The 25,815-nt window shown below is 41.1% G+C and overlaps 1 protein-coding gene across 2 annotated transcripts in view; it reads left to right on the top strand.

The window, feature by feature from the left end:
• The window catches only part of CEMIP (cell migration inducing hyaluronidase 1), a 131,268-nt gene extending 109,170 nt beyond the window's left edge, over nt 1-22,098 (top strand). For both annotated transcript variants that reach the window (XM_073653231.1, XM_073653232.1), the window contains exons 22-29: nt 8,292-8,507; nt 8,664-8,875; nt 9,443-9,628; nt 10,020-10,224; nt 14,034-14,123; nt 15,017-15,174; nt 17,014-17,114; nt 19,017-22,098. In XM_073653231.1, coding sequence (XP_073509332.1) covers nt 8,292-8,507; nt 8,664-8,875; nt 9,443-9,628; nt 10,020-10,224; nt 14,034-14,123; nt 15,017-15,174; nt 17,014-17,114; nt 19,017-19,144 — 1,296 coding nt within the window. In that variant the 3' untranslated portion in view covers nt 19,145-22,098. The remainder of the gene's footprint in view (nt 1-8,291; nt 8,508-8,663; nt 8,876-9,442; nt 9,629-10,019; nt 10,225-14,033; nt 14,124-15,016; nt 15,175-17,013; nt 17,115-19,016) is intronic.
• The last annotated feature ends 3,717 nt before the right edge of the window (nt 22,099-25,815 follow it).

The raw sequence follows: 25,815 nt of genomic DNA, 5'->3' as shown, positions 1-25,815 counted from the left end.
ATGGCACATCCATAGGATGCGCCAAATCTGGCACTTAGCCTCGCTCTTCCCACTGCCCTGTAGCGGTGGCAGTGGGGTAATGGGGTTGGGGTTGATGTCAGCTTATAATGCCAGCTGACATCAAGCCCAGGTTAGTAATGGAGAGGCGTCTATAAGACACCCCCATTACTAACCCCATAGTCAAAGTTAAAAAAAACACAAACACCCAGAATAAAGTCCTTTAATTGAAATAAACACACAATTCTTTATTGTTCTAAATTAAACCATACTTACCATCACGCCCATTCCAGCTGAAGCCAACGATCTCCTGCAATAAAAGAAAAATAATAAAGCAACCTCATCCTTACCTTTCCATGGTTCCCACGACAGCTTCAGCTCTGCTACATCGAGATGACAGGCTGGACCGCAGCAGAACGCTGCCATCCAGCCTGTCATCCCGCAGACACTGAGAAGCGCAGGCATGCTTGCGCTCCTCAGTGTCTGACTGTGACGGCATCCAGATGAGCCGACAATGAACTCAGCTCACCTCCTGGACGTCCGTCACTGACAGCGTGGGAAACTTCTACTGCGCATGCGGGGAGCAGGAGAATTTTCCCACGCTGTCAGTGACGTGCATGAGGTGAGCCGAGTTCATTGGACATGACCTCGGCTCATCTGGATGCCGTCACAGTCAGACACTGAGGAGCACAAGCATGCCTGCGCTTCTCAGTGTCTGCCGCAGTGTCTGTAGCCTGGGAAGCTCCGTGGGTATTACCCCCTTCCCAGGCTTCAAACATTTGCCCCAGCTGTCTGCTTAACCTCCGCTAGAGACTAAAATTAAGGGGAACCCCACGCCAATTTTTTTTTTAATAAATCCGTTATTTTAACACTAGATGACAAGTACAGTAATCAACACTATCACTGTACTTCTTATATATGTGACTGACATGTTTCTATCTATCTAATCTATGTGTGATGCTCTATCTTTCTGTTATAAATTGTCGGGTACAGATGCTGAATTGCCGGCCGGCTTTTTTAAAGAGACAGTGCATGAAAACACTATTATTTGTTTTAATAAATCCTTTACACTAAATGACAAGTACAGTAAGCAACACTGTCACTGTACTTCATATATATGTGACTGACATGTTTCTGTCTATCTAATCTATGTGTGATGCTCTATTCTTTCTATTCTAAATTGTCGGGTGCCGGCTTATGCCGCTGCTGAATTGCCGGCTTTTCATATATTGTCACAGAAGCGATGCAAACTTCCCAGCTCCGGACACAGCGCAGCGCTTCTGTGACAAGTGAAAGCTGTCGGCACAGAAGCCCTGCGCTGTGTCCGGAGCTGGGAATACGCAGCGATGTGTCAGTTTCAGCACAGAAGCGCTGACTGTCTGGACCTACAGCCGCCGTATTTTAACTCCCTCCACCTTATATTAACTCCGACATGGCAGGGATACGGCCACGGCAGCTTATTAACACCCCCAGAGTATCCCCGCATGTCAATTTCTGAAAGTTCAAAAGCATTACCGGCGTATAAGACGACCCCAGACTAGACAGAAGATTTTTCAGTCTTCAAAAGTCGTCTTATACGCCGGAATATACGGTATATTTGTAATAATTAATGTCGTCATTTAGAATGGGAGAGGTCAGCTTGGCACAAATTAATTTTGAAACACATATGTATCTGTGAACCCTCCTTCACCAATCAGTGCCCGACCTCAGACGCTGGTTTTCAGAAACTTCACTGTAACCTATGCCCTACTGTTATTTTCTTACAGCACAGATTTTTCACTTATGAAGCAATCTGTCACATTTGTGACTGATCGTTCCAGTGAGAGAAATAATTATCAGATAGGGAGACTGGTTTTGTAGCCAGATCCTTAGGCCAAGTCTGAATGATATTACACAAGCGTTGTCTGTCTGATGACATGCCAAGAAGTCATAGACATTGCCACTGAATTCCATCTTTTACTGTATTTGTATAAGCTATTTATCACAATGATTGTTTGATACTTATCAGCCAACATGTGCAGATACGTTTCAGCACGGCATATTCATTTTATTAATATGTAACATACTTTATAGCTGTACAGTATAATGGCTCTGTGTTCAGGTGCAAAATTTGCAAAGCTCCAGCTTCTGACTGTTGGCCATGTGAAAAGCCAGCTAAATGAAAGTCTCACAATTTAAAGGGTTTGTCAACTACTTTTATATTAATGACCTATCCTTGAGATAAGACATCACTGTCAGATCCGTGGGGGTCAGATGAGTGGGGGTCAGATCAGTGGGTGTCTGACACTTGGCACCAGCTCCGTAGACTATTTATTGGCTGCTGCTGGGTACTACAGCAACTCCTGATCTCTTTAATAGAAGCTGATCTGCAGTACCCAGCAGTGGTCTGTAAGACGGAGAAGTGCTGTTGTGGATCTGTAAAGTGTTTACATTTGGCCACTGATATGGTTAATAACTGCTTCTCGGTTGGGATGCCATGTATTGGACAACCAGGATAGGTCTTCAATATAAAAGTAACGAAGAGGGTTTTTAATGTTATGTTACATCATTATAGGATATGCCATAAAAATGTGATCAGTGGGCCTTGAATTCCACTAATCTATAGAACAACATCTGCTGGATAAATCATTGCTACACAACTACATTCAAATTAACAAGGCTGTCTTGTGTTTCGCCATATGGTGGGTTTCTGGGAAAGTTGCTGTGTAAGGAAAGTCAATGAGGGAGGCTTTAATATTTAAAGGAATTTGGGAGGTCAGGCAGTTCAGTCTAAATTCTACATCTATTGTCACATTAATAAACCATGCTCAACTTCTTAAACTGAAAGAGCACTAAATTCTAGATAGTTGTAAACCTTGAAGTGACTGTCCAGCAACGATCTGAAAAATGTATCTATAGTGGATGAATATCTGCTATTTATTTCCTTAATATCTTACTTATTCATTTCTTTTTAACTTCGCTCTATTAGGGTAGAGCTGGGATCTGTGACTACAGCTTTTCCACTGTGCTTACAGGCAGTCTTAAGTAGTCTGAGACACACCCCCTCTATCATCATTGGTTCAGTCTGCTGCTTTCTCCCTCCCCTACAGCTCTTTCTTATCTGATTGGTTGAATACAAATCTGTCGTCTGTATTATTATTATTATAGCGCCATTTATTCCATGGCACTTTACATGTGAAAAAGGGGTATACATACAAGAACAATTACAATAATCTTGAACACAATGTGACAGCGACTGGTACAGGAGTAGCGAGGACCCTGCAAGCGAGGGCTCACAATCTACAAGGGAATGGTGAGGATACAGTAGGTGAGGCTAGAGCTGGTCATGCAGCGGTGATACTGCAGGTTGTAGGCTTGTCGGAGGAGGTGGGTCTTCAGGCTCGTTTTGAAAGTTTCCACGGTCGACGAGAGTCTGATGTGTTGGGATAGAGAGTTCCAGAGTAGGGGGGAAGCATGGGAGAAATCTTGTATGCGATTGTGGGAGGAGGAGATAAGAGGGGAGTAGAGAAGGAGATCTTGTGAGGATCGGAGGTTGCGTGCGGATATGTAACGGGAGACTAGGTCAGAGATATATGGAGGAGATAGGTTGTGAATGGCATTGTATGTCATAGTTAGGGTTTTGAACTGGAGTCTCTGAGCAATGGGGAGCCAGTGAAGAGATTGACAGAGAGGAGAGGCCGGGGAATAGCGGGTGGGACAGGTGGATTAGTCGGGCAGCAGAGTTTAGGATGGATTGGAGGGGTGCGAGAGTGTTGGAAGGGAGGCCACAGAGCAGGAGATTGCAGTAGTCAAGGCGGGAGATGATGAGGGTGTGCACTAGTGTGTTTGCAGATTCATGGTTGAGGAATGTGCGGATCCAGGAGATATTTTTGAGTTGGAGTCGGCAGGAAGTGGAAAGGGCTTGGATATGTGGTTTGAAGGAGAGTTCAGAGTCCAGGGTTACCCCAAGGCAGCGAGCTTGAGGGACTGGGGAGAGTGGACAGCCATTGACATTGATAGATAGGTCAGTTGGGGGGGGGGGTGAATGAGATGGCAGAAAGATGATGAATTCTGTTTTGTCTATGTTAAGTTTTAGAAATCTAGCAGAGAAGAAGGATGAAATAGCAGACAGACATTGTGGGATTTTGGTTAGTAAGGAGGTGATATCGGGTCCAGAGAGGTAGATCTGTGTGTCATCAGCATAGAGGTGATAATGAAAGCCATGAGACTCTATGAGCTGTCCCAGGCCTAAGGTTTAGATGGAGAAGAGCAGGGGTCCTAGAACTGAACCTTGGGGGACACCGACAGATCGAGATGAGGAGGTGGTGTGTGAGTGGGAGTCACTGAATGTCCTGTCTGTTAGGTATGAGGAGATCCAGGATAGGTCTGTGATGCCGAGAGATGAGAGAGTTTGTAGTAAGAGGGAATGGTCCACTGTGTCGAAGGCAGATGACAGGTCTAGGAGGAGGAGGACAGAGTAGTGTCGCTTAGATTTGGTGGTTAGTAGGTCATTGGTAACTTTAGTCAGTGCAGTTTCAGTAGAATGGTGCGGTCGGAAACCAGATTGTAGGCGGTCGAAGAGGGAGCAGGAGGAGAGGTGGGAGGACAGCTCAGAATGGACGTGTTGTTCAGTAGTTTTGAGGCATAGGGGAGAAGTGATATGGGGGCGATAGCTAATCAGAGAGGATGGGTCGAGGGAGGGCTTTTTGAGGATGGGTGTGATTGAGGCATGTTTGAAGCATGAGGGGAAGACACCAGTTGTTAGTGACAGGTTGAAGAGGTGGGCTAGGGCTGGGATGAAGATAGTGGTAAGGTTTGGGATGAGGTGTGACGGGATTGGGTCAAGTTTACAGGTGGTGAAGTTTGATTTGGAGAGTAAAGAGGAAAGTTGATCTTCCGTAATGGTGGAAAAGGTGGTTTTGGAGGAGGAGGGTTGAGTAGTTGTGTGGAGGGGCTGTGGGGGCTTTAGGTAAAACCTTTGTCTGATGGTGTTAATCTTCTGCTTGAAGAATGAGGCAAAGTCTTCGGCTGAAATAAGAGGAGAGGGAGCAGGCACTGGGGGACGGAGGAGAGAATTGAAGGTGTTGAATAGTTGTTTGGGGTTGTGAGACAGGGAGGACATGAGAGATGCTAAGCATGATTGTTTTGCTGCAGTGAGTGTGGACTTGAAGGTAGTGAGGGACTGTTTGAATGCGATGAAGTGCTCATTGGAGTGGGACCTTTTCCATCTACGCTCAGCAACCCTGGAGGCCCGTCGCACTTCTTTAGTTAGGCTGGTGTGCCAGGGTTGTCTGTTGATTGTGTGAGCTTTGCTATGTGTGAGGGGGGCGACCGAATCGAGAGCTGCAGCGGTTGTGGTGTTGTATAAAGTGGCAGCAACATCTGCATCATGTAAGGAACTAATGTCTGTAAGAGGGAGAAGGGATTCAGAGATTGAGTGTAGGTCAAGGTGTTTGAGATTTCTGCGAGGATATGCAAGTTTGTGGAGTGGGAATTGTTGCCCTGGAGAGGGAAGATAATGTAAGTAGGTTGTGGTCAGAGAGAGGGAGAGGTGAGTTAGAGAGGTTAGATAGGGAACAGAGGCGGGTGAAGATGAGGGCCAGTGTGTGGCCATCTTTGTGGGTGGGTGTGGAAGACCACTGAGTAAGACCGAAGGAGGAAGTGAGGGATAGAAGCTTAGAGGCAGCTGAGAGGGAAGTGTCAATGGGGATGTTAAAGTCGCCCATGAGGATAGTGGGGATGTCAATGGAGAGGAAATGAAGTAGCCAAGTAGTGAAGTGGTCAAAGAAAGTGGTGGTTGATCCTGGGGGGCGGTAAATGACAGCCAGTTGGATGTCGGAGGGGGAGTAGATGCGCACGCATTGCACTTCAAAAGAGGGGAGAGAAATTGAGGGCGGCAGTGGGATATGGGTGAAGGAGCAGTTATCTGAGAGAAGGAAACCTATTCCTCTACCGTGCTTGCCGGTGGGGCGGGGGTATGGGAGAGGTGGAATCCGCAGTACGAAAGTGAGGCAGGAGAGGCCGTGTCAGAGGGGGGTGGGCCAGGTTTCAGTGATGCCGCGGAAGGAAAGCTTGTTAGTGATGAAGAGGTCGTGAATGTAGGAAAGTTTGTTGCAGACGGAGCGAGCGTTCCATAGAGCTCCTGTTAGAGGGACTGGGGAAGCGGGGGCTGGGCAGATGGGTATAAGGTTAGAAGGGTTACGAGAGTTTGGGATAGATCGTGGGTAGGAGGTGGAAGTGATTGTAGGGATGTGGTGAGGAGGGCCGGGATGTGGAGAGATGTCACCAGCAGTGAGGAGGAGCAGAGAAAGCGTTAGTAGGTGGGAGCAGGAGAGGGCATGAGGTGGCTGTCTGTGTTTGGAGACAAAGGATTGTATGTTGAGGAATATCTCTGAGGAGGAGGTGAGATGGGTGGGGAGAATGGAGGGAGAGATGAAGAGTTCATTACTAGGTGTAGGGATTAGGCGTGGTTGGAAAAGGTGAAGGATTAAGGGGGTGAGAGTGAAAACAAAGACAAACATTGTTTACTGTGACTTAGTATCCAGTTACCTTCAGTTCACTTCAGGTTCAATTCAGGATTAATTCATATTTCTCACACTTAAGCAATGGACACTTAAGGTGATGGATACAGATGGAGAGATGTTTCATATGAAGTGTAATTAATAGCAGTCAGCAAACAAAACCTTAAATAGGGAGGGGCTTTGTAAACCCTCTCTAAATGTTTGTAGGCCGGGCCGATTTTTCCTGATTTTGATGATATTTATATTGGCAAGAATAAGAAAAATACAGATTAATAAACTACCAGTGAGAAACAGATGACATACAGTGAAGGTAGTAAGCTATAGTAAGGGCAAGACTAGAGGTGTAAAAGGGCTTCCAGCTTTCAGGGCAATGGCAGTGTCTTTGTGTCTCCTACAGTGCACTGCAGATCCATCATTAATAAGGACTAAGTTATTCGCCGAAGTCTGGATGTAATAAAGGATAATAATGGATTGTTCCAAACATAAAATAAACAGCAAGCGCTTCTGTCTGACTCATACACATAATACAGCTCTGTTATCTGTATAAATCATTGATGTCATCTGCTTTTCTTTATTAATCCATGTGTATAAGGTACTATACAATCCGGAAGAGATCAACTGGGATGATTCATGGTTCCCTCATACATCACTTCTAGTATACTGGGTTGAAATATTTTCCTGAAAATGTGATGACCTGCCTGTGTAGATAAGTAATCAGGAGTGCGGCATCTGTCATCAAAAGGCTCCTAGTCTATGTTTTTGTACATATCATTTAGGGATGATATTATATAATTTATACTATATGTATTTTCTTTATATTTTGACCCTCCTGAATGTTTTCCTTGGATATTAATCGGATGGTTTCTTGTGGATATTCATTAGGTTCCACCATTATACAACCCTATAAGAACTCATAACTACACTTCATCTCCATACTGACAGCTGATTAGCCTGTCAATGTGACCTCACATTCCCTGCAGAACAATTGTGAATGTGATTGGTCAACGCTCCTCAGCTCCAGCTTTACACTCACTCAGATATAGATAAAACCTTAAGACTCCTTCACTCCTAAGTTAAAGGAATTGTCCAGGACTATTATATTTTTTTTACGATGGGCCTAAAAACTAGCAAGCAGGTATTTGCTAACAGGGGCAACTACCTTTCGCTCTACCCGATGTCGGCTCAGAGTGACTGCTCCATGTCAACAGAGCAGATCTTTTTCTTCCAGGCTGCTCTGTCGACAGAGCGTCACTGCTGACTTCATGCTGATTAGCAGCTAGTTCCTTGCAGTTAGGCAGCGGGTAGCCGGCTGTCATTCAGCATGACATCAGCAGTCACGCTCCGTCAGCAGAGCAGATGAGAAGCCGCTGCTCTATCGATGTGACGTCAGCAGAAGCTGCTATGTGGTGGCAGACTTTGGAGCCAGGCACAACAGGCAGGTAGTTAGCAACTACCTGTCTGTTAGTTCTTAGATCCGTATTAAAAACATTTTAATAGTCCTGGATAGCCCCTTTAAATTTACTTCCCAATGGGACATTAAAAAGTGAGAGATGTAATTTATTTAAATTTTCCAAAGAGAATATATAACAATATAATACAAATTATCATTCAATAATACAGCATTCTAAAATCCTGTGTATAGTTATTATGTTGACCAATGATATTTTAGTGGTATTTTCAGTAATTTAATGGTTAAAGAAATGTGTTTGGTTGCTTTATCTTCCTTGTCATCTACATAGATTTAATGTTTTCTTGTACGACTACTATTACATAATGCACTTGCTGTCATTTCAGATTTCCTCCCGTGTGTTCTTCGGAGAGCCCGGACCATGGTTTAATCAAATGGACATGGATGGAGATAAGACCACAGTTTTTCATGATGTAGATGGCTCGGTGTCAGAATATCCAGGAGCATTTTTGGTAAAGGAAGACAACTGGTTATTGAGACATCCTGATTGTTTAGATGTTCCAGATTGGAAAGGGGCGATCTGCAGTGGCAATTATGCACAGGTACTATGCTGTCTGAACAAACATTTAACATTAAAGAAAATAATCTCTCCCAATGAGATAAAGTTTTACATCACTGAATGCTTTTCTATCATGAACATATGATATTACATCATAAAGTGCTGTCTAAATATAACCTCTTTGTCGCAATCTGCATAGATCTATGTCCAAGCCCGACGACCAGCTGATGCAAGTATGACAATTATTAAGGATGAATACCCAGAACATCCACTGCACTTAGAAGGAGCACTTGGAAAAGGCCATCATTATCAGCAGTATCAGCCGGTCATCACTCTGCAGAAAGGCTACACCGTACACTGGGATAAGACTGCCCCCGAGGAGTTGACTCTTTGGCTTATTAACTTCCAAAAGTAGGTCATGCTTGTATGTGCATTATTCTCACTAAACTGAAGTGGTTATTGCACTTCATCATCTAAAATAGCTGAGAAGGAATACGTATTGCCACATCTGTTTGAAGGCATCATAAGTAACAAGAAAGGCACGCAAAGTTCATGAATAACAAGACATGTTTTAAGTAGCAGGAACATTTCCCTTGTGCATTATTATGGCTATATTACTAAGTTACTGTCCTCCTGAGAACATTAGTCTCCAAAAAAAGAGTCTGTTGCCAAAAAGCTATTAATCACTACTGAGGTGAATGTTTTAACATTTCGGATACGATTCCTAAGACAAAACTAGAAAGATAAAACTTCTAACCTGAATTGCTCTTTATGGTGTTATTATTTGTATTCCCGGCACTATAAAATGGTTTCCATGGATTAATTGAAGTGTTTTTCTAGAATTTCGTGCAACGAGCTTTCAAGCCAGGAAAAAATAGCCATCTCAAAACGTAATATTTTTCTTGGCTATTTGATTCTTTAGGAAATTTGATGTTAAGTTCTTATTACTCGTGGTAACACATGATTCTCCTATTTTAGGAATGACTGGATTCAAGTAGGATTTTGTTACCCTAAAGGGACAACATTTTCCATCCTCTCAGACATTCACAATCGGCTCGCAAAGCAAACATTCAAGACGGGAACCTTTGTGCGCACATTCCAAATGGACAAAGTTCACCTGGCATACCCTGGCAGGGGGTACTATTATTGGGATGAGGAGTCGGGGTATGTGATCTTTTTCCTTTATCTACTGTATATCTGAAAAAAAAAAGTTGCAAATAAAAGTTGTTAAGATTAAGTCCATAATAGACATCTTTCTAAAGTTATGTCCAATGCATTAATTTTTGCACTTACCTACCAGTATACCAGGGTTGGTGTATTAGGTTGGTGTTATAGCAGACCCACCTAACTGCTGGATGAAGATACTAACATAATAAGCAAAGTTCACTTTCATCAAATGTTGTAATACAACCATATTTTGTAAAACTTAGTTATTTTTGTATATATTTGTAATCTGACCAAAAATTCTATGTATGATTCGCTTTTACAATTTTGTGCATAGAAATATAACAGAAAGCCGCAGACGTATTTTTACATGTATACTGTTTTCTTCCAGGCTGCTCTTTTTAATGCTAAAGGCTCAAAACGAAAAAGAGAAATTCGCCTTTTGCTCAGTAAAAGGATGCGAGAGAGTAAAAATCAAAGCCGACATCCCAAAAGGTTCCGGTGTCAGTAACTGCCAGGCTTCAGTCTACCCAAAATATTCCCAAATACCCATAGTGGATGTGCCTCTGCCAAAGAAACTGAGCGGGAATGATCTGGTAAATCACTATAGTTATGTTTTATGAGAGGCGGGGTGCAATCTTTATTTAATGGGCTCTGTGCTTTGTGGTGATATAATATTGTCTGAGGGAGAAATTTCGGTAATCATTAAAGTTAATCTTTGTGTACTGGGAAAAAAAAGTTCCTAACCAATGTTGTAATATATTATATATGACACAAAGTATGCTTATGTTTGGTATAAATGTAAACTGAGGGATATTAGGGAATTGCATAAATAACTATCCTGTGAGATGTTATTATCAGAAATGTTCTCTTTAGTGCGAGGACATGCAGTAAACAGGATGGCTTCATCCAACATGTTCAGCTAAACATTACATTAGCAAATTTATAGTAGGTTGAAGGGAAATATAAGATTAAAAAAAAAAGAGTCTGATTTTATTTTATTCTAGATATATCACAACTCTTATCCATGGATTGTGTCTGGTTAACAAAAATACATTTGCAGTAGTGCTACGATCCATATGTATAATGCAAAAAGGGAGCAGCAGTCCTATAGGGCTAGTTCTCAAAACCCAAGGGTGCAATAATCTAGAAAAATATTGTCCACTGTGCGACAACTTTTAGGCCATTATGGAAGAGAAGCCTACCGAAATGTGATACTCGCCACCCTTTTGTTCACCAGGGGAAATAGAGTGAAAAAGATCCAGATGTTCACAGCGATACAGTACTTTTAGCACTAATCTTCTTTTACTGGTGTCTGCCCAACAGCAGTTATGGGAGCTAGCTCTGTTTGTTCCTACAGAACCCTGTGATCCCAAACACATGCTGAATAAAAGATTAAATAGCGTAGATCCATCAGACTTCAGGCGATTAAGAATTTTTATGCAAAAAAAATTAAAAAGCACTCATCTTATATAAGCGATAAATTCATGTACAAAAGCCACCTTGTGGGACGCTGATCAACAAGCGGTGTTACAACTCAGCCACACAACTCAGTCACACATGGCAAGACTTGTTAAAGGGTCGATATTGACTTTTAGGATTGCTACTTCCAATAGGTGGCACTAGAGTTCACGCCTTCTTCCTCTCTGAAGAGACAATTTGCATATTCAATTTCCCAGAGGAGCATTACATGGCTTATAAGTCTCCTTACACTGACATGTCTGGCATGTCACTTTCCCCAAGGAGAAACGTTACCCCTTAGATTCAACTCAGCCACATTAATTTGATCTTATACAAGCCTATACAAGCCTATACAAAGCTACAAAGCTCATTCATGTGGCAGTGATCTGTGTTTGGAGCCTTTATGTATATCACATTTATTTTCTCGTTATTTTTGCATCTGTGAAATTTAAAAAGAAAAGTTTTTTGTAATTGAACAAATGGAGGTAATATTTGGATGGTGTATTATGGATCTGTGTAATACGTGTGCTTCAATTCTAAACCGGTATACATTGCCTTCATTTGTTACGGACTTTACACACAGTACGCCAAAAATAAAAATATTGGCGACATACTTGCTGACATTAGAGCGGAAAAATCTTATATTTTAGCTAACACTTGAAAGGGCTGTTCTACTTTAAAAAAGATCTTATGCCATAACATTAAGTATGTTAGCCCATTAAAGAAAATAAAAACAGCAATAAATGATGTAAAACCCAAAAATATACTGTACTTGCCTCTTTTGGGCCCCGCTGATCCAGCACAGATTCTGTTAGTTCTTCAGATCTTTGATTGCGATCAGCCAGCACATGATGGCAGCAGTCAGTGGCCGCTGATTGTCACAGCTGTCATCCGGTGCTACGTGGAGGTAGCGGTTCCGCACCGTTCCAGGCACATTAACCCCCTCAATGCTGCGATCAAAGTCAATCGCAGCATTGCGGTGGCAAGGGGAGGTGATCGGGATACTCGCTTCCTCTTCCGGCCTCCAGCGCTGTCTGCCGCGGCTTCCCGGATGTTGCCATGACGACGCACTGTCGTTATGACAACATCCGGGTCACCAGACAGCAGGAAGATTCTTTGGTCATGCGCAGTGCATGCCCAAAGAATCTTCTCCCTGTGCAGCACTCACAACCTGTATAGCACAGGGATGGTGCTGCATTCCTGTGCTATACAGGCGATCAGAATAGAAAAAGTGAAAGTCCCAGAGTGGGACACAGAATAAAAGTCCAAAAAGTGTTACAAAATGAAAAAAAAAAAATATTTAAAAAAAAATTAAAAAAATAATCCACCAAAAATAAAAATAAAATGTGCCCATCAATAAATATTATTATGAAAAAAAAAACAACAACAACAATAAAAGTACACATATTTGTACACATTTTATCCTCTTACCCTTGTGAAAATAAAACAATTGAGACTAAAACATTATTTTTGTGGAAAAAGTTTGATTTTTTTATTTTCACGGCTCCATGTTATTATTTTCTGCAAAGTACTTGGGGGTTCAGGGTGCTCACCACACATCTAGATAAGTTCCCTGAGGGGTCTAGTTTCCAAAATGGTGTCACTTGTGGGGGGTTTCCACTGTTTAGGCACATCAGGGGCACATCCGCTAAGTATTCAAGTAAATTTTACATTCAAAAAGTCAAATGGCGCTCCTTCCCTTCCGAACCCTGCCGTGCGCCCAAACAGTGGTTTTCCCCCACATATGGGGTATCTGCTTACTCAGGAGAAATTGCAAAACAAACTGCATGGTGCAATTTCTTCTGTTACCCTTATGAAAATGCAAAATTGGGGGCTGAAAAACATTTTTGTGGGAAAAATATGAAAACTTTATTTTTACGGCTCAATGTTCTAAACTCATGTGAAGCACCTGGGGGTTCAAGGTGCTCACCACACATCTAGATAAGGTCCCTGAGGGGTCTAGTTTCCAAAATGGTGTCACTTGTGGGGGGTTTCTACAATTTAGGTACATCAGGGGCTCTCCAAACGCAACATGGCGTCCGCTAATTATTCAAGCAAATTTTACAATCAAAAAGTCAAATGGCGCTCCTTCCCTTCTGAACCCTGCCGTGTGCCCAAACAGTGGTTTTCCCCCACATATGGGGTATCTGCTTACTCAGGGGAAATTGCACAACAAATTTTGGGGTCCATTTTTTCCTGTTACCCCTGCGAAAATAAAAAAAATTGGGTCTAAAGTAACATTTTTGTGAAAAAAGTTAAATGTTAATTTTTTTTTTCCACATTCCAAAAATTCCTGTGAAGCACCTGAAGGGTTAATAAAGTTCTTGAATGTGGTTTTGAGCACCGTGAGGGGTGCAGTTTTTAGAATGGTGTCACTTTTGGGTATTTTCTGTCATAAAGACCCCTCAAAGTGACTTCAAATGTGATGTGGTCCCTAAAAAAATGGTTTTGTAAATTTTGTTGGAAAAATGAGAAATCACTGGTCATCTTTTAACCCTTATAGCTCCCTAATAAAAAAAAAATTGGTTCCAAAATTGTGCTGATGTAAAGTAGACATGTGGGAAATGTTATTTATTAACTATTTTGTGTGACATATCTCTCTGATTTAAGGGCATAAAAATTAAAATTTAGAAAACTTCAAAATTTTCGCCAAATTTCTGTTTTTTTCACAAATAAACGTAAGTGATATTGAAGAAATTTTACCACTGTCATGAAGTACAATATGTCACGAAAATACAGTCTCAGAATCAGCGGGATCCGTTGAAGCGTTCCAGACTAATTACCTCATAAAGTGACAGTGGTCAGAATTGTAAAAATTGGCCCGGTCATTAACGTGCAAACCACCCTCGGGGGTAAAGGGGTTAAAAATATTATTGAAAATATTTGAGCTGAGGCCCCTCTGTGTTAGGCAGTGGTAGTGCTAAAAAAATGTATTCTCTTCCAGGAGAAGACTAAGGATCACTTGTTAGAGATCAAAGTGGAGTCCTATAACACAAGATACTACCATCTGAAAGACGACTTTGCATACATAGAGGTAAGAAATCTCTGGACCATCGCTCTAAAATCTACCTTACCCAATTACACTCATTAAAACAGTAAAACCCTCGGACCATAGCGTGGTACAACATGCCATGACAAGGGTTTCATGTTTCAGTCTTGGGATATCTGGGTGTCAACTTATAAATCATAGCTAGTGATACCCTACAGTCAGTGGACTGACTCAGTGTGGCAGAGAGTCATTGTCGTGTCCCTAGCGTCAGCCTTTTAAGGCCGCCATATACATTGGATGGCTGTCGACCCAACGATACTTCTGCTTGGCCGACAGTCATTTCTGCTGACCATCCCATTAGCGCTCCTGTGTTCTCTATGACAGAGCTTCCAGCTGATACATTGACCAGCGGCTTATCCCCAGGAGAACAATGCGATCACCTCCATACACGGTAGATTGTTATCCGAACCTGTCAATATCTGCGAGTTTGGTCGTCAGTAGTCTGTGTATGCTGGTCTTTAGGGTTACACTGCTGCATACATGTTTCAATCTCAGTGCTGGTTCCTTTTCTATTGTTAGTAGCTATTAAATTACATTTGAGTATTGTTTTCCCTTATCAGAGTAGTGTAAGTGTATAATAATTGCTTTATTTCTGATTGCCCTGTTAGGACAGTGCTGAAATGAGGGCAGCTATTTGTAGTGAGCACCAAAGTCCCTATACAGAGGGACCATAAATAATGCATACAGACCCGAGACCTCCAAAGTACTTATCATCTGTATACTTAGAAAAAATATATAGCCTTTCTAGTACATTACGTAACAGATCTAGTTTAGCAATGGAGGACTCATTTATAGAAATCTATGAATCCATATTCTGCTAATGGGACGATCAGCAAGAAAACGTCCACTGATGTTATACATGAAAATCTGTATTACAGGTGGATAGCAAAAAGTTCTTCATGCCAGATGATGGGATACAAGTGGTTGTGATTGATGGAAGTCAAGGGAAAGTTGTAGATAGTGCAAGCTTCAAAACTGCCATACTACAAGGAATCCCAGCTCAGTTTGATAACTATGTGACCAACATCAATGACAAGTGAGTAGCGTTCTCATTGTATAATATCTGTATGCCATAAGCATGACATAAGTTCCTGGACCATGCAAAAAGGCACCCCAGCTTCACATGCAAAATTTAGTAGTATCCTCCTATATAGAGGGGTCCCATGTGTGACTGTATACTCTGTATTCTCTACTTATACCTACATCCCTAAAATGCATACAGCAATGTCCCCGCACAGGAATAATTCTGTGACATACAGTAATGACGCAAAACTCAGGGAATGCTCAGTTATACACCACCGCAGGGATACTAAACACTAAATGCACTAGAGAAATGATACATATACTGATGTCACACCACAGAAATAATACATATAATGATGTCACATCACAGAAATAATACATATAGTGATGTTACTAGTGATGATCGATAGTGCTCGTTTAACCCTTTAAACGAGCACGCTCGGGTACTCGCCGAGTAGTTTTGGCATGCTCGGCTTTTTAGTAACAGCCGCCTGCGTGGCTGCATGTGTCACACCTGTTAGACAGCTGTGACACATGCAGGAATAGCCTGTCAAACATATGTGACACATGCAGCCACGGCGGCTGTTACTGAAATGCCAAGCACGTCAAAATACTCTGTGAGTACCCGAACGTGCTCGTTTAAAGGGTTAAACGAGCACGCTCACTCGCTCATCACTAGATATCACAATACAGGAATAATACATATAGTGATGTCACAATACAGGAATAATACCTATAGTATCAGATCAAAATCGGACAGGTCTCTGATTTTGTGTCTCAGTCTGCAAAAATACAGGAACATGTGAAGAGGCCCATAGACTATAATAGGTGTGAGTATTGCCCGTGTACGTCTGTAGACAAAATGGTCCACAGAAAATCATGGAGACATGTCTGATTTTGATACAATACATGGACCAAACTCTCTACTACAAGTCTCCTCCATCAGTTTTTTTTTTATTAATACGAGAAAAAAATTGCTCAAACTCTGATGGTTAAAACGGACACTTTGACAAAACTCTGTAAATCAAATAAAAAACACTGATGAAACTTATACCTTTTTTTGTGTTTGAGAAAAATCACTGAGGTCTGAATGAGCCCTTACACTGACAGGCAATAATGCTTTGAATTACCGATTATTTCACCTCACCATGGAAGCACCAAATGATTTCTGCTTCAGATCGCCCCAAAAAAGTACAACAAAGTCTAACAATGGTGGAATTGCTGTTTTTTTATTACTACCCAAAAATAGTCAATAAAAGTTCATCTATAAATTATATGTACTCTAAAATTTAGTCACAAAAAACACAACTTGGCCTGAACAAAAACAAGCTCTCCTTCTGCTGTTTGAATGGAAAAATAAAAAAAAGTTACGGCACTTCAAAAACGAAAATATGTATAAACTGCTTAGTACTTAAGGTCTAAAACACATGTGGTATTATGGGATTGAATAGTGATAACTCTGCAAATGGATTACAAAAGTAATTCTGCCACAGGACTGTAGTGATGACCAAGTGAAGTAACAGGAGGTGAGTAGGACTCAGTAGTGTCACAGTACATGAATATTGAACAGTCATGTCAAGATATGGTAATAATGCGCATAGTGATGTCACAGATACTATTGATATCACTACTAATCTCTAAGGTCCACAGTGATGACATTGTAGCAATAATAGCAATAACCCTGTAATAAATTACAGAGGTAATGAACACTGGTAATCCACCTATGTGGCAGAGCAAGCACTTCCCACCCTTAGACTCTGGGGCCAGTGCCTCTGGAACCTCTGCACGTCTATAGTTATGCCCCTGCATACAGTTAGGAAGATATTGGCTAACAATGAATTTTGCATTACAGCTCCATTGTGGTCATCGTATCAAAAGGACGACTTTACTACAAAGGACCATGGATCAAGGTCCTGGGGAAACTTGGAGCTGATGCAGATCTAAAACTAAAAGGTAAGATAAAGTCAAGTTTTTATAAAAGTCTTAATGCGGATCTGTCACCAGATTTCACAATACAAACGCATACATTATTAAATAGATCTCTTAGACCTAATGAGTCTGATATAGTTACTTTGAAAATCAATGTCAGAATGGCTCTATAATCCAGCTGCTGCTTGTACTCGGCAACATGATAATATAGCAAGAGTAGGGAGAGCTGTCAGTCAGGCTAGGTGGCGGAGATTGAGTTAGACTTTCACAAAGGATTTTGCAGTCATTCTGACATGGATTTTCAAAGTGACAGATCTATTTTTAAGGGAATTTGTCTTCACGACCAACCCCCAAATGTGTTTATGTAGTCATGTTGCTATCTGAAAGGTTGATTCATCCACACGTTTACTGATACAATTTGTTACCTCCTGCTGTTTTAATTCATATGTAAATTAATTTTAAGTGCTCTGGGACTGTCAAAGCACTTCCCAAGCATCCGCCTACCTGGCTGTATTCTCATTCAGACCCACATTCTTTTGCTTGATTGACAGCTCACTTGCTTGACTACACAGCCAGAGAACTGAGAGTCAAGTAGAAAAAGGTGGGACTGGGAGGGAATAGAGTAAAGGAGGCAGAAACTATGATGTGCTTTTACATGCCCACAATTGAAACTTTATTTGCCTGTGGTTTAAAACTGAGGTTTTCCAGTAATTGAGCAACAGATTTCATAAGTAAAATAAGTGTACAAATATATAACAAAAATGAAAGATGGAACCTCGTGTGATATGTAAAAGACAAGCAACGACAGGTAGCAGAATGGAGAGTTCCCAAAAGGGAGAAGAATGCACTTGTAATTGTAACCCAATTACAGTAGAATATGGGGGGACTGCAAAGCCTGTTGTCCTGATGAATCTTCCAGTCAATCTCCAGTAGAAGGTAACGTAGACTGGTATGAAAAGACACCTTCATAGCCACTTCTTCTTCAGGAACACATCAGGCTGAGTATGCTTCAGGTATATACTTGTATCTACTTAAAAGCTTTACAAAGGAAATGCATTTCAGGGTCTAATGTCTCTTCATCAGGCCAAATACAACTTTAGCCGGAAGTAAATAAAACTTTGGGCGGAAGTGCTCAATTCCGGAGCTGCACTTTCTATTCATAGTGGCCGCGGCCGAGTGCTGCACATCTGCCCCCTATTCAAATCAACAAGGGGCGGATGTTCAGTATCCTGTCGCGACCACTATTAGTAGACAGAGCAGCTGCGTAACTGAGGACTTCCGGAAGCACCAAGAACAGCTGATCGGCGGGGGTGCCCGGTGTCGCACTCCACCGATCTTAAGGATAGGTCATCAATGTTAAAGTAGTGGACAACCTCTTTAACCGCAATTCCTTAATTTCCTGTGATTAGTCAAATTGATGATGCTGCTTATCTGTAGAGAATCAAATGCACATTTTTTGTGTCTTTTCTACAGCCGTACAATAGACTATAGGCTTATAGGTCTCATATTACATAGTAAGGGAATCACTGGGATTATAAATCCCCTAAGGATGACCTTCTGTGTTGGATTACCCTCTTACACCCGGACTGATTGTGATGGTTTACAGGGGGAACTGCATGTAATGCCCTTCCCCAGTATTTAATCAAATGTACATTTATTCAAAATGAATAATAAAATGATCTAACAAATAAATGCCGTCATGCTGATTGAGCTCCTATATGTATATGTCACGTATCTGCTATGACACTGCAGGTATTTTACTTCTACACAAATGGCAGTAATGCAGTGTCATAGGGATGAATTACAGGTGACCTTCTACTTATGAGAACACAGGCTTTCTGATCTTGAAAATACAAATTTTTACTTTGATTAAACTTTTTGAACCAATTTTCATGACCTTTCTATCTCTCTTTGTGTTGTCTGCAGATAAGCTAGCTTTCGTTGGCTATAAAGGACATTTCCAACCTATTTGGACCAAGCTTGTCACAAACACAGAGGCTGCAAAGATCTACCAAGTTGTCCCTTTTCCAGTGGAGAGAAAAATGAAACTGTGAAGCTGAATGGATGAAGTTTTTACCACTGTTATTATTTCCAGGCAGGGAAGGATTGCAGACATTGGCACATGTCAGAAATGCACAACCTTTCCTCGCATTGACCCTGCACAGAGTGTGCTTGTGTTATACACATTGTACCGGGGTATTGTAAAACAAAACCTGCGCCTACAGGCGTCCCGTATCCACCACGCCAGCCTCCTCTGTGCTCAGTGCAGTGCTAGCATTGAGCAGAACTTGTCGCTAGCACATTTGTTTCTTTGGGGGATTCCTACGTACCCTAGTTGTGTTCTCACCCTGCTGCCAGGTTGGCACAGTTACACCATATTCATTCACAATTTTTTTTATATATGTGGAAATAGAGTCGTTCAGGTTTAAATTGATTGTTTGCATCAAACAGATTTGTCAGAATTCTCCATATTGTAATTGTAACACCTGAATTCTCTACTTTAACCAAATGTCTGCCAAAAGGACGTTCTACATCAAGGCGTAATGTCTGCCTAGTGAATGCACGGCTTTTCACATAGGACACACGAAGAGGGACCAAAGTGTTACAATGAGTATCTGTGCCGCCCCTCTTGTGCTGTTGATACAGGTGGGCGCTGTCATCTGGTATCTCTTACTGCAGGTGGAATTCATCCTTCATTTCTATATCGTGCATCAACAGCAGGACGTCTTCACGTCTTCTCTCCCAAAGCTTCTAGTTAAATTGAACATTTACATTTTGCCTTTGGAAATGTCGTTTTAAAAGGAAATAACCATAATATAAAGCTGAGATGCATAAGTGAAATAGCGTAGAACGAGTATATGGAAATTACGAAGAATACCTTCTATAGGTACTGATGAAAGGAATCATCTGATTCTATCAATGACTAGATCTAATTATAGGTGTCTTATACAAGCTCCAGTATGGATTTACCTTAATGTTAATGATATTATAAGGCTATGGTATTTCTCCAGTATGGCTTGACAGTGCAGTATGCATTCTACTTGGCGACTGCTTGCTATGGCATTAGAACATTTTTGCCCAATTGCGTCATACAGTGTTACTACATTAACCCCACTGTTTGTGCAAAGGTAAAACTATAACGGTTCAGGTATGTGATTGACAACTTGATGGCATGATACTACTTAGGTGAAATATTTTAAACAGTTTACGTTGTGGTATAATCTAAGTAAAATGATGAGCATGGCTTTTGTATGGGGAGAGGGGAGTAATCCGCTGTCAGACATTTCTTGCACCTGCTTATCGCTAGGGTGAGAACAACAGGATTGGGCATGGAAATTGACCATGCTTAATCCTAATTTCTCATGACATAATGGACCCAATTCATCCAAGTGTTTTTAACAGTCTTCTAGAGTAAAACAACTTGAAATGTTGTAAACATCGAGTTGCACAAATTTATTTGCACTTTTTGCCATTTTTACACCAGTCTCAGCCAGTTCCGTCAAAGTCAGCAGAGCTTGGATGGGACAGGGTGGGCCTGCCTGGAAAATTCATCAAAATTTACATCACTTTAGTGACCTAAATTACGTTAGAAAATGCACTCTAGTAACTGGAGTAGCATTTCTAGCGGAGCACGGCAGGTGTAAGATATGCCTTATTCTTTAAGAGGCGTGCACCTCTTAATGAATTACACACATACTACACCAGCGCTGCCATTATTAAGACTGGCAAGAAAAACTGTAGTATTAAAGGGAATCTGTCAGCAGGTTTTTGCTATGTAATCTGAGGACAGCATGAGGTTGGGGCTAAGACACAATGAGGCTTTGTGCTGTTGTTTCCATACAATGAAGGTTTTATCGTCAGAAGATTATCACTGCCTGGACTACATGGCATGTGAGCTCTGGTCCGACCACACTCCTTCATGTGATAAGCAGCTCACTGTCAATAGACAATGTACACAGAACACTGTGGTGTGTGTGGAATTAGCTTTCTGAGCTCTGCTACATCTACAGCAGAGAAAACTCTGATTATTTCACACCTACTACACTACATCGTCTGAATCAGGGTCTCTTTTCCTACATTATGCTGCTCTCAGCAAAAACCTGGCGATGGATTCCCTTTAATGAATTGGGCCCAATGTGTCTGGGAATATTTGGGAAGCCCCCATACACATCAGCCAGTCCTGACAGACTGGGTCAGCTCTACTTTATGTATAGGGGCCTGTACATGGGGGGGGCAATCAGATAAAGGACTACGACTAACATTTCAACCGACAGCAACATTGCAGCATTCCTAACAATGTCACTATAGTCAACTTTTACATAGTATATCATTGTTAACTCAGTGTCGTTCTGAAGTATTATACTGTTCTTTTGGCATTTTGTACAGTCACTATTTTGCTCATAATTAATGGACTAAGGCATTTTCTGTTTTTTGCTTTGCACTATTAGGTAATTACGCTTCCTAGTTTTAAAACCACTTGAAAATTGCCCTAGTCACTCTCCAGAATAGATGTAGTAAAGGTTGACGTGGACTCATTCAGTTGCCCAAACAGGCTTTGCTAGTGGAATTTCTCGACAACCCGCAGTGCACAAGGATCAGTAACATGGTATTTTCTGGTACACAAGCTCCATGTTTCATGATACAATCTTGTCTGGTCTCTGTTTTCCATACACCGAAATAGCTGGTCCTTTTTCGGAGATAGATGTAAAAGTACTTTATAGTGTTTTGTATGTATGCAATATTTCATATCGACTTCATGTGAAACAAAAAAAAAAAAAAAAAGGAAAAATATATATTTTGTAATTATTTATTCATCTGGATGCCAGGGATGGACTTGATGTGTCATTATCCTGTGATTGTATAGGAAACGCTATAACTGGTTGATTTTAAATGACCTTTTTGTAAATTAGGATTTGATTATTTGCAAATTTAGAGATGTCTGTATCAGCATTTGTTGTGTGTGTTATGTGTGCATTCACTTTAAAAATAAAAAGTTACTTTGTCTTCATTTCTTGGAATGTTAAATTGTCTCCATGTTCTCTGCAAATCAGCATTACTATATGCTCTCTCATCAAGAGTCTAGGGATATGTAATGTATTGTCATGTGTTAAAATTCACAAGAAGAATAGTGAGATGTTATGATTCCACAATATGCCTTTTCCATTACCTCCTGCAGCAGCACACTTTTTTTTTATAGAAAGATTATATAAGGGCCCTTGCTCACATCATGTATTTCAAGGGTCACTCAAGGCAAAAACTAAAAATTCAGCTTTTGACCAACGCTGCATAGATACACATGCCCCCAAAGTATCATTCACCTGAATATCACTATTACAAAGATCGAAAGGGCTGTTGTCATACAACATCACATAATAGAAAGCAGGAGGAAGTATCCAGGATCCTGGGAGACTCCAAAATGCAATCCAGCACATGCATCAGCTGACAGGTCCTCCTTAAAGGAAACCTGTCTACAGCCTCTTAGCTGTTTCTCTAAATAGTATTCTTCTTGCTTGGGATGTAAGTTTAGGTAGATGACCATGTCATTAAAAACTATGTTACTATGTCATCGTAGGTTTGCCGTTTTGCCATATCCCATCCATTTTTGGATGATGGATTGGACAGTGCTCCATGACATGTTCAGAGCTTGGACAATTTTTTTTATAACCTAACCCTGCTTTACTTTCCACATCTTTTTTCCTGACCTTTCTGGTGTGTTCCTTGATTTTCATGATGCTGTTTAAACTAATGTTGACAGAGCAGCTCTAGTTATACTTGGAATAAATTATTCACAGGTGGACTCAATTTACTAACTATGTGACTTCTGGAGGCAATTTGTCACTCAGGATTTTATTTTAAGGTATCAGACTAAAGGGGACTGAATACAAATGCACATCACAATTTTCACATTTATATTTTTAAAATAATAATTAGAAAACCAGGTATTCTGTATAACTGTTTTGAAGAATAATGAAAAAAGGGGCACTCACCACAAGCTGCGTTTTAACAGTCTTGTATTCAAGTGTGCATATCCAGAGGAGCGGTTGGCGGGGGGATGTGCGGGAGTGAGGAGAGACAGACGACAGCCGTTTTGCGCTACAACCAGTGCTTCTACGGGTCCACTAGTGCAATGACCTCAATGGTCATTAAAAAGCAGCTTGTGCCACTTTTTTCATTATTCTTCAAAACCGTTTGTGCTGATACCTTTTGTGAAGCACCACCGAAGATAGCTGCAGTTGATCAATTTGTTCCACAAAAGAGGAACGCTTCTGTGGATGCGTTATAGGACTGGTGCCCTTATAGCTTCACTTTAACTGTATAATAAATATATATATATGACACACACACTGGGTGAGTGCAGAATTATCAGGCAAGTGAGTGTTTTGACCATATTGTCATTTTTATGTAGATTTTCCAACTCCAAGCTGTGTAAATTTGAAAGCTTATTGGATGAAGCAGATCAGGTGATGTGTATTTGTGAGGGAGGGTGAGGACTAAGGACACAACATCAAGATGTGCAGAATTATTATGCAGCTTGTTTTCCTAAGGCAAAATGGACGAAAAAAAGAGATACACAGTCCTGCTTATCGTTATTGGCACTCATGAAGTTTAAGTACATAATGTGGAATATCTCCTGAAAAAAAGGAATCAAGTAAAACAGTTTTTTTGTATAGAGACTCGTGTTAAATACAAGAGAGCAAATGATAAACAATAATTTAAAACAAAAAACAATGGGAGGGAAAAATAGAAAAACCTAAAGCTTGCTGTGTAACTGGTATTGGCACCCTTTACATTAATTTAGTATGGAAACACATTTTGACTCGCCTATGGTAAATCACAAAAGAGATTCAGATTCACCCGTGATTAATTGTCGGTGCCCATATGACATGAATTAGTCAATGAATGATGACTTCAGTGTTTTAAAAGGTCACATGTTAGGCCCTGTTTCTTGTTAAAATGGTGAAGACAAAGGATCTGTCTGAGGACATCAGAACTGCTATGATTAGGAAACACAAGACTTCCAAAGACCTTGATATCCAAGTTTCAACAGTGCGCAATGTTATTAAGAAGTTTGCCAAGCATGGAACTGTCAAGGACGTGAGGGAAAGAGGAAAATTGATAAGAGATGTCTTCGAATGTTGGTTTCAAATGGAGGAAAAAACTCCACGTCAAACATCCAAAGACCTGAAGGCCAGCCTGGAACAGTCTGGGGTCATGGTTTCAACAAGTACCATACGCCGCACACTAAACCAAGCAGAACTTTATGGGCGAAGGCCAAAAAAGAAATCATTGTTGAAGAAAAGCCATAAAAAGGAACGACTGATTTTTGCCAAAAGTACCTTGACAAACCACAATCCTTCTGGGAAAATGTTCTGTGGACAGATGAAACAAAAGTAGAACTTTTTGGCAATGCAAAGCAACAGTTTGTTTACAGATGGCGCAATGAAGCTTATAAGGAAAAGAACACCTTATCAACAGTTAAGCATGGTGGAAGATCCATAATGCTGTGGGGTTGCTTTTCTGCGTCTGGTACTTGAGGCCTTGACTGTATTACAGGAATCATGAAATCAGAGAATTATAAAGAGATTTTAGAGCAAAAGTCCTACCCAGTGTAAGAAAACTTGGTTTGAGTCGATCATGGGTCCTCCAGCAAGACATTGACCCAAAGCACACATCCAAAAGTACACAGGAATGGTTATAAAAGAAAAAATGGACTGTTTACAAATGGCCAGCAATGAGTCCTGAGCGCAATCCTATTGAAAATCTTCGGGGTGAGCTGAGATCTGCCATTGGGAAAAAGAACTCTGCAAACATTCAAGAGCTTGAACAAACTGCAAAGGAAGAGTGGGAAAAAATGCCAGCTGAGAAGTGCAAGAAGCTTATAGATGGCTACAAGAAACGTTTGGAGGTTGTCAGCAATGCCAAAGGGTGTGCAACTAAGTATTAACTAGGGGTGCCTTTATTGCTGCACATACTGTGTATTCTCTTTCACAAGTCCCACGATGGTATCCCATATAGACAATTATGGTGATCACATATAGCTCCACAGATATGATATAACAACAACTTTTATATTGGAAATGGATTGATCCAAAAAACAAGAAACTGAGTTAGCAATATCATAATATATAACTTTTATTGAAATAAAATTCCAACACTACAAGAGAGTGGCTAAAAGAAAACACCAGTATACTTCATAGGATGGATGTCGTCCACAAATGACATAAAAATACTATTCCATAAATACGCCGCGAGGCAAAAAATGGTATGCAAATATGTGTAGAAAATTAGCTGAAATATACCCAATCACTATTTATATAATTGCAAGGCAATCCTATATTGTAAAAATTGGTATGAATGAGCTAAAATAGCAAAGAAATGGAATCTATACTACATGTACCACGTATGGAGCCATGATGTTCGCTACCTGGTGAGCTAATGGACAGCTGATGAATGTACAGGACGACAGCCCGCTCCGACGCACGTTTCGTCGCCTTCCTCAGGGAGCGCAATGTATGGTGTGTAGGGGGAGGTATATATGCCAATAGTAATCGGGACATGAATGCAAACAGCTGTGAGTTGCGGAACTGCCGACAGGAAGTGAGATGATACATGGCGCGCGTGCCCGATGACGACTTCCTGGAAAGTGAACTTCCGTTGGTGGTTCGTGACACGCAAGCGCTGAGTTGCTAAGCAACATGAGCGTCAGCGGTCGCATGGTCCACGT

Source organism: Phyllobates terribilis, unplaced genomic scaffold, assembly GCF_046119375.1.
Source record: "Phyllobates terribilis strain yellow unplaced genomic scaffold, ASM4611937v1 Scaffold_11__3_contigs__length_659146591, whole genome shotgun sequence".
Classification (NCBI taxonomy): domain Eukaryota; kingdom Metazoa; phylum Chordata; class Amphibia; order Anura; family Dendrobatidae; genus Phyllobates; species Phyllobates terribilis.
This window is presented reverse-complemented; position numbering and strand designations above follow the sequence as displayed.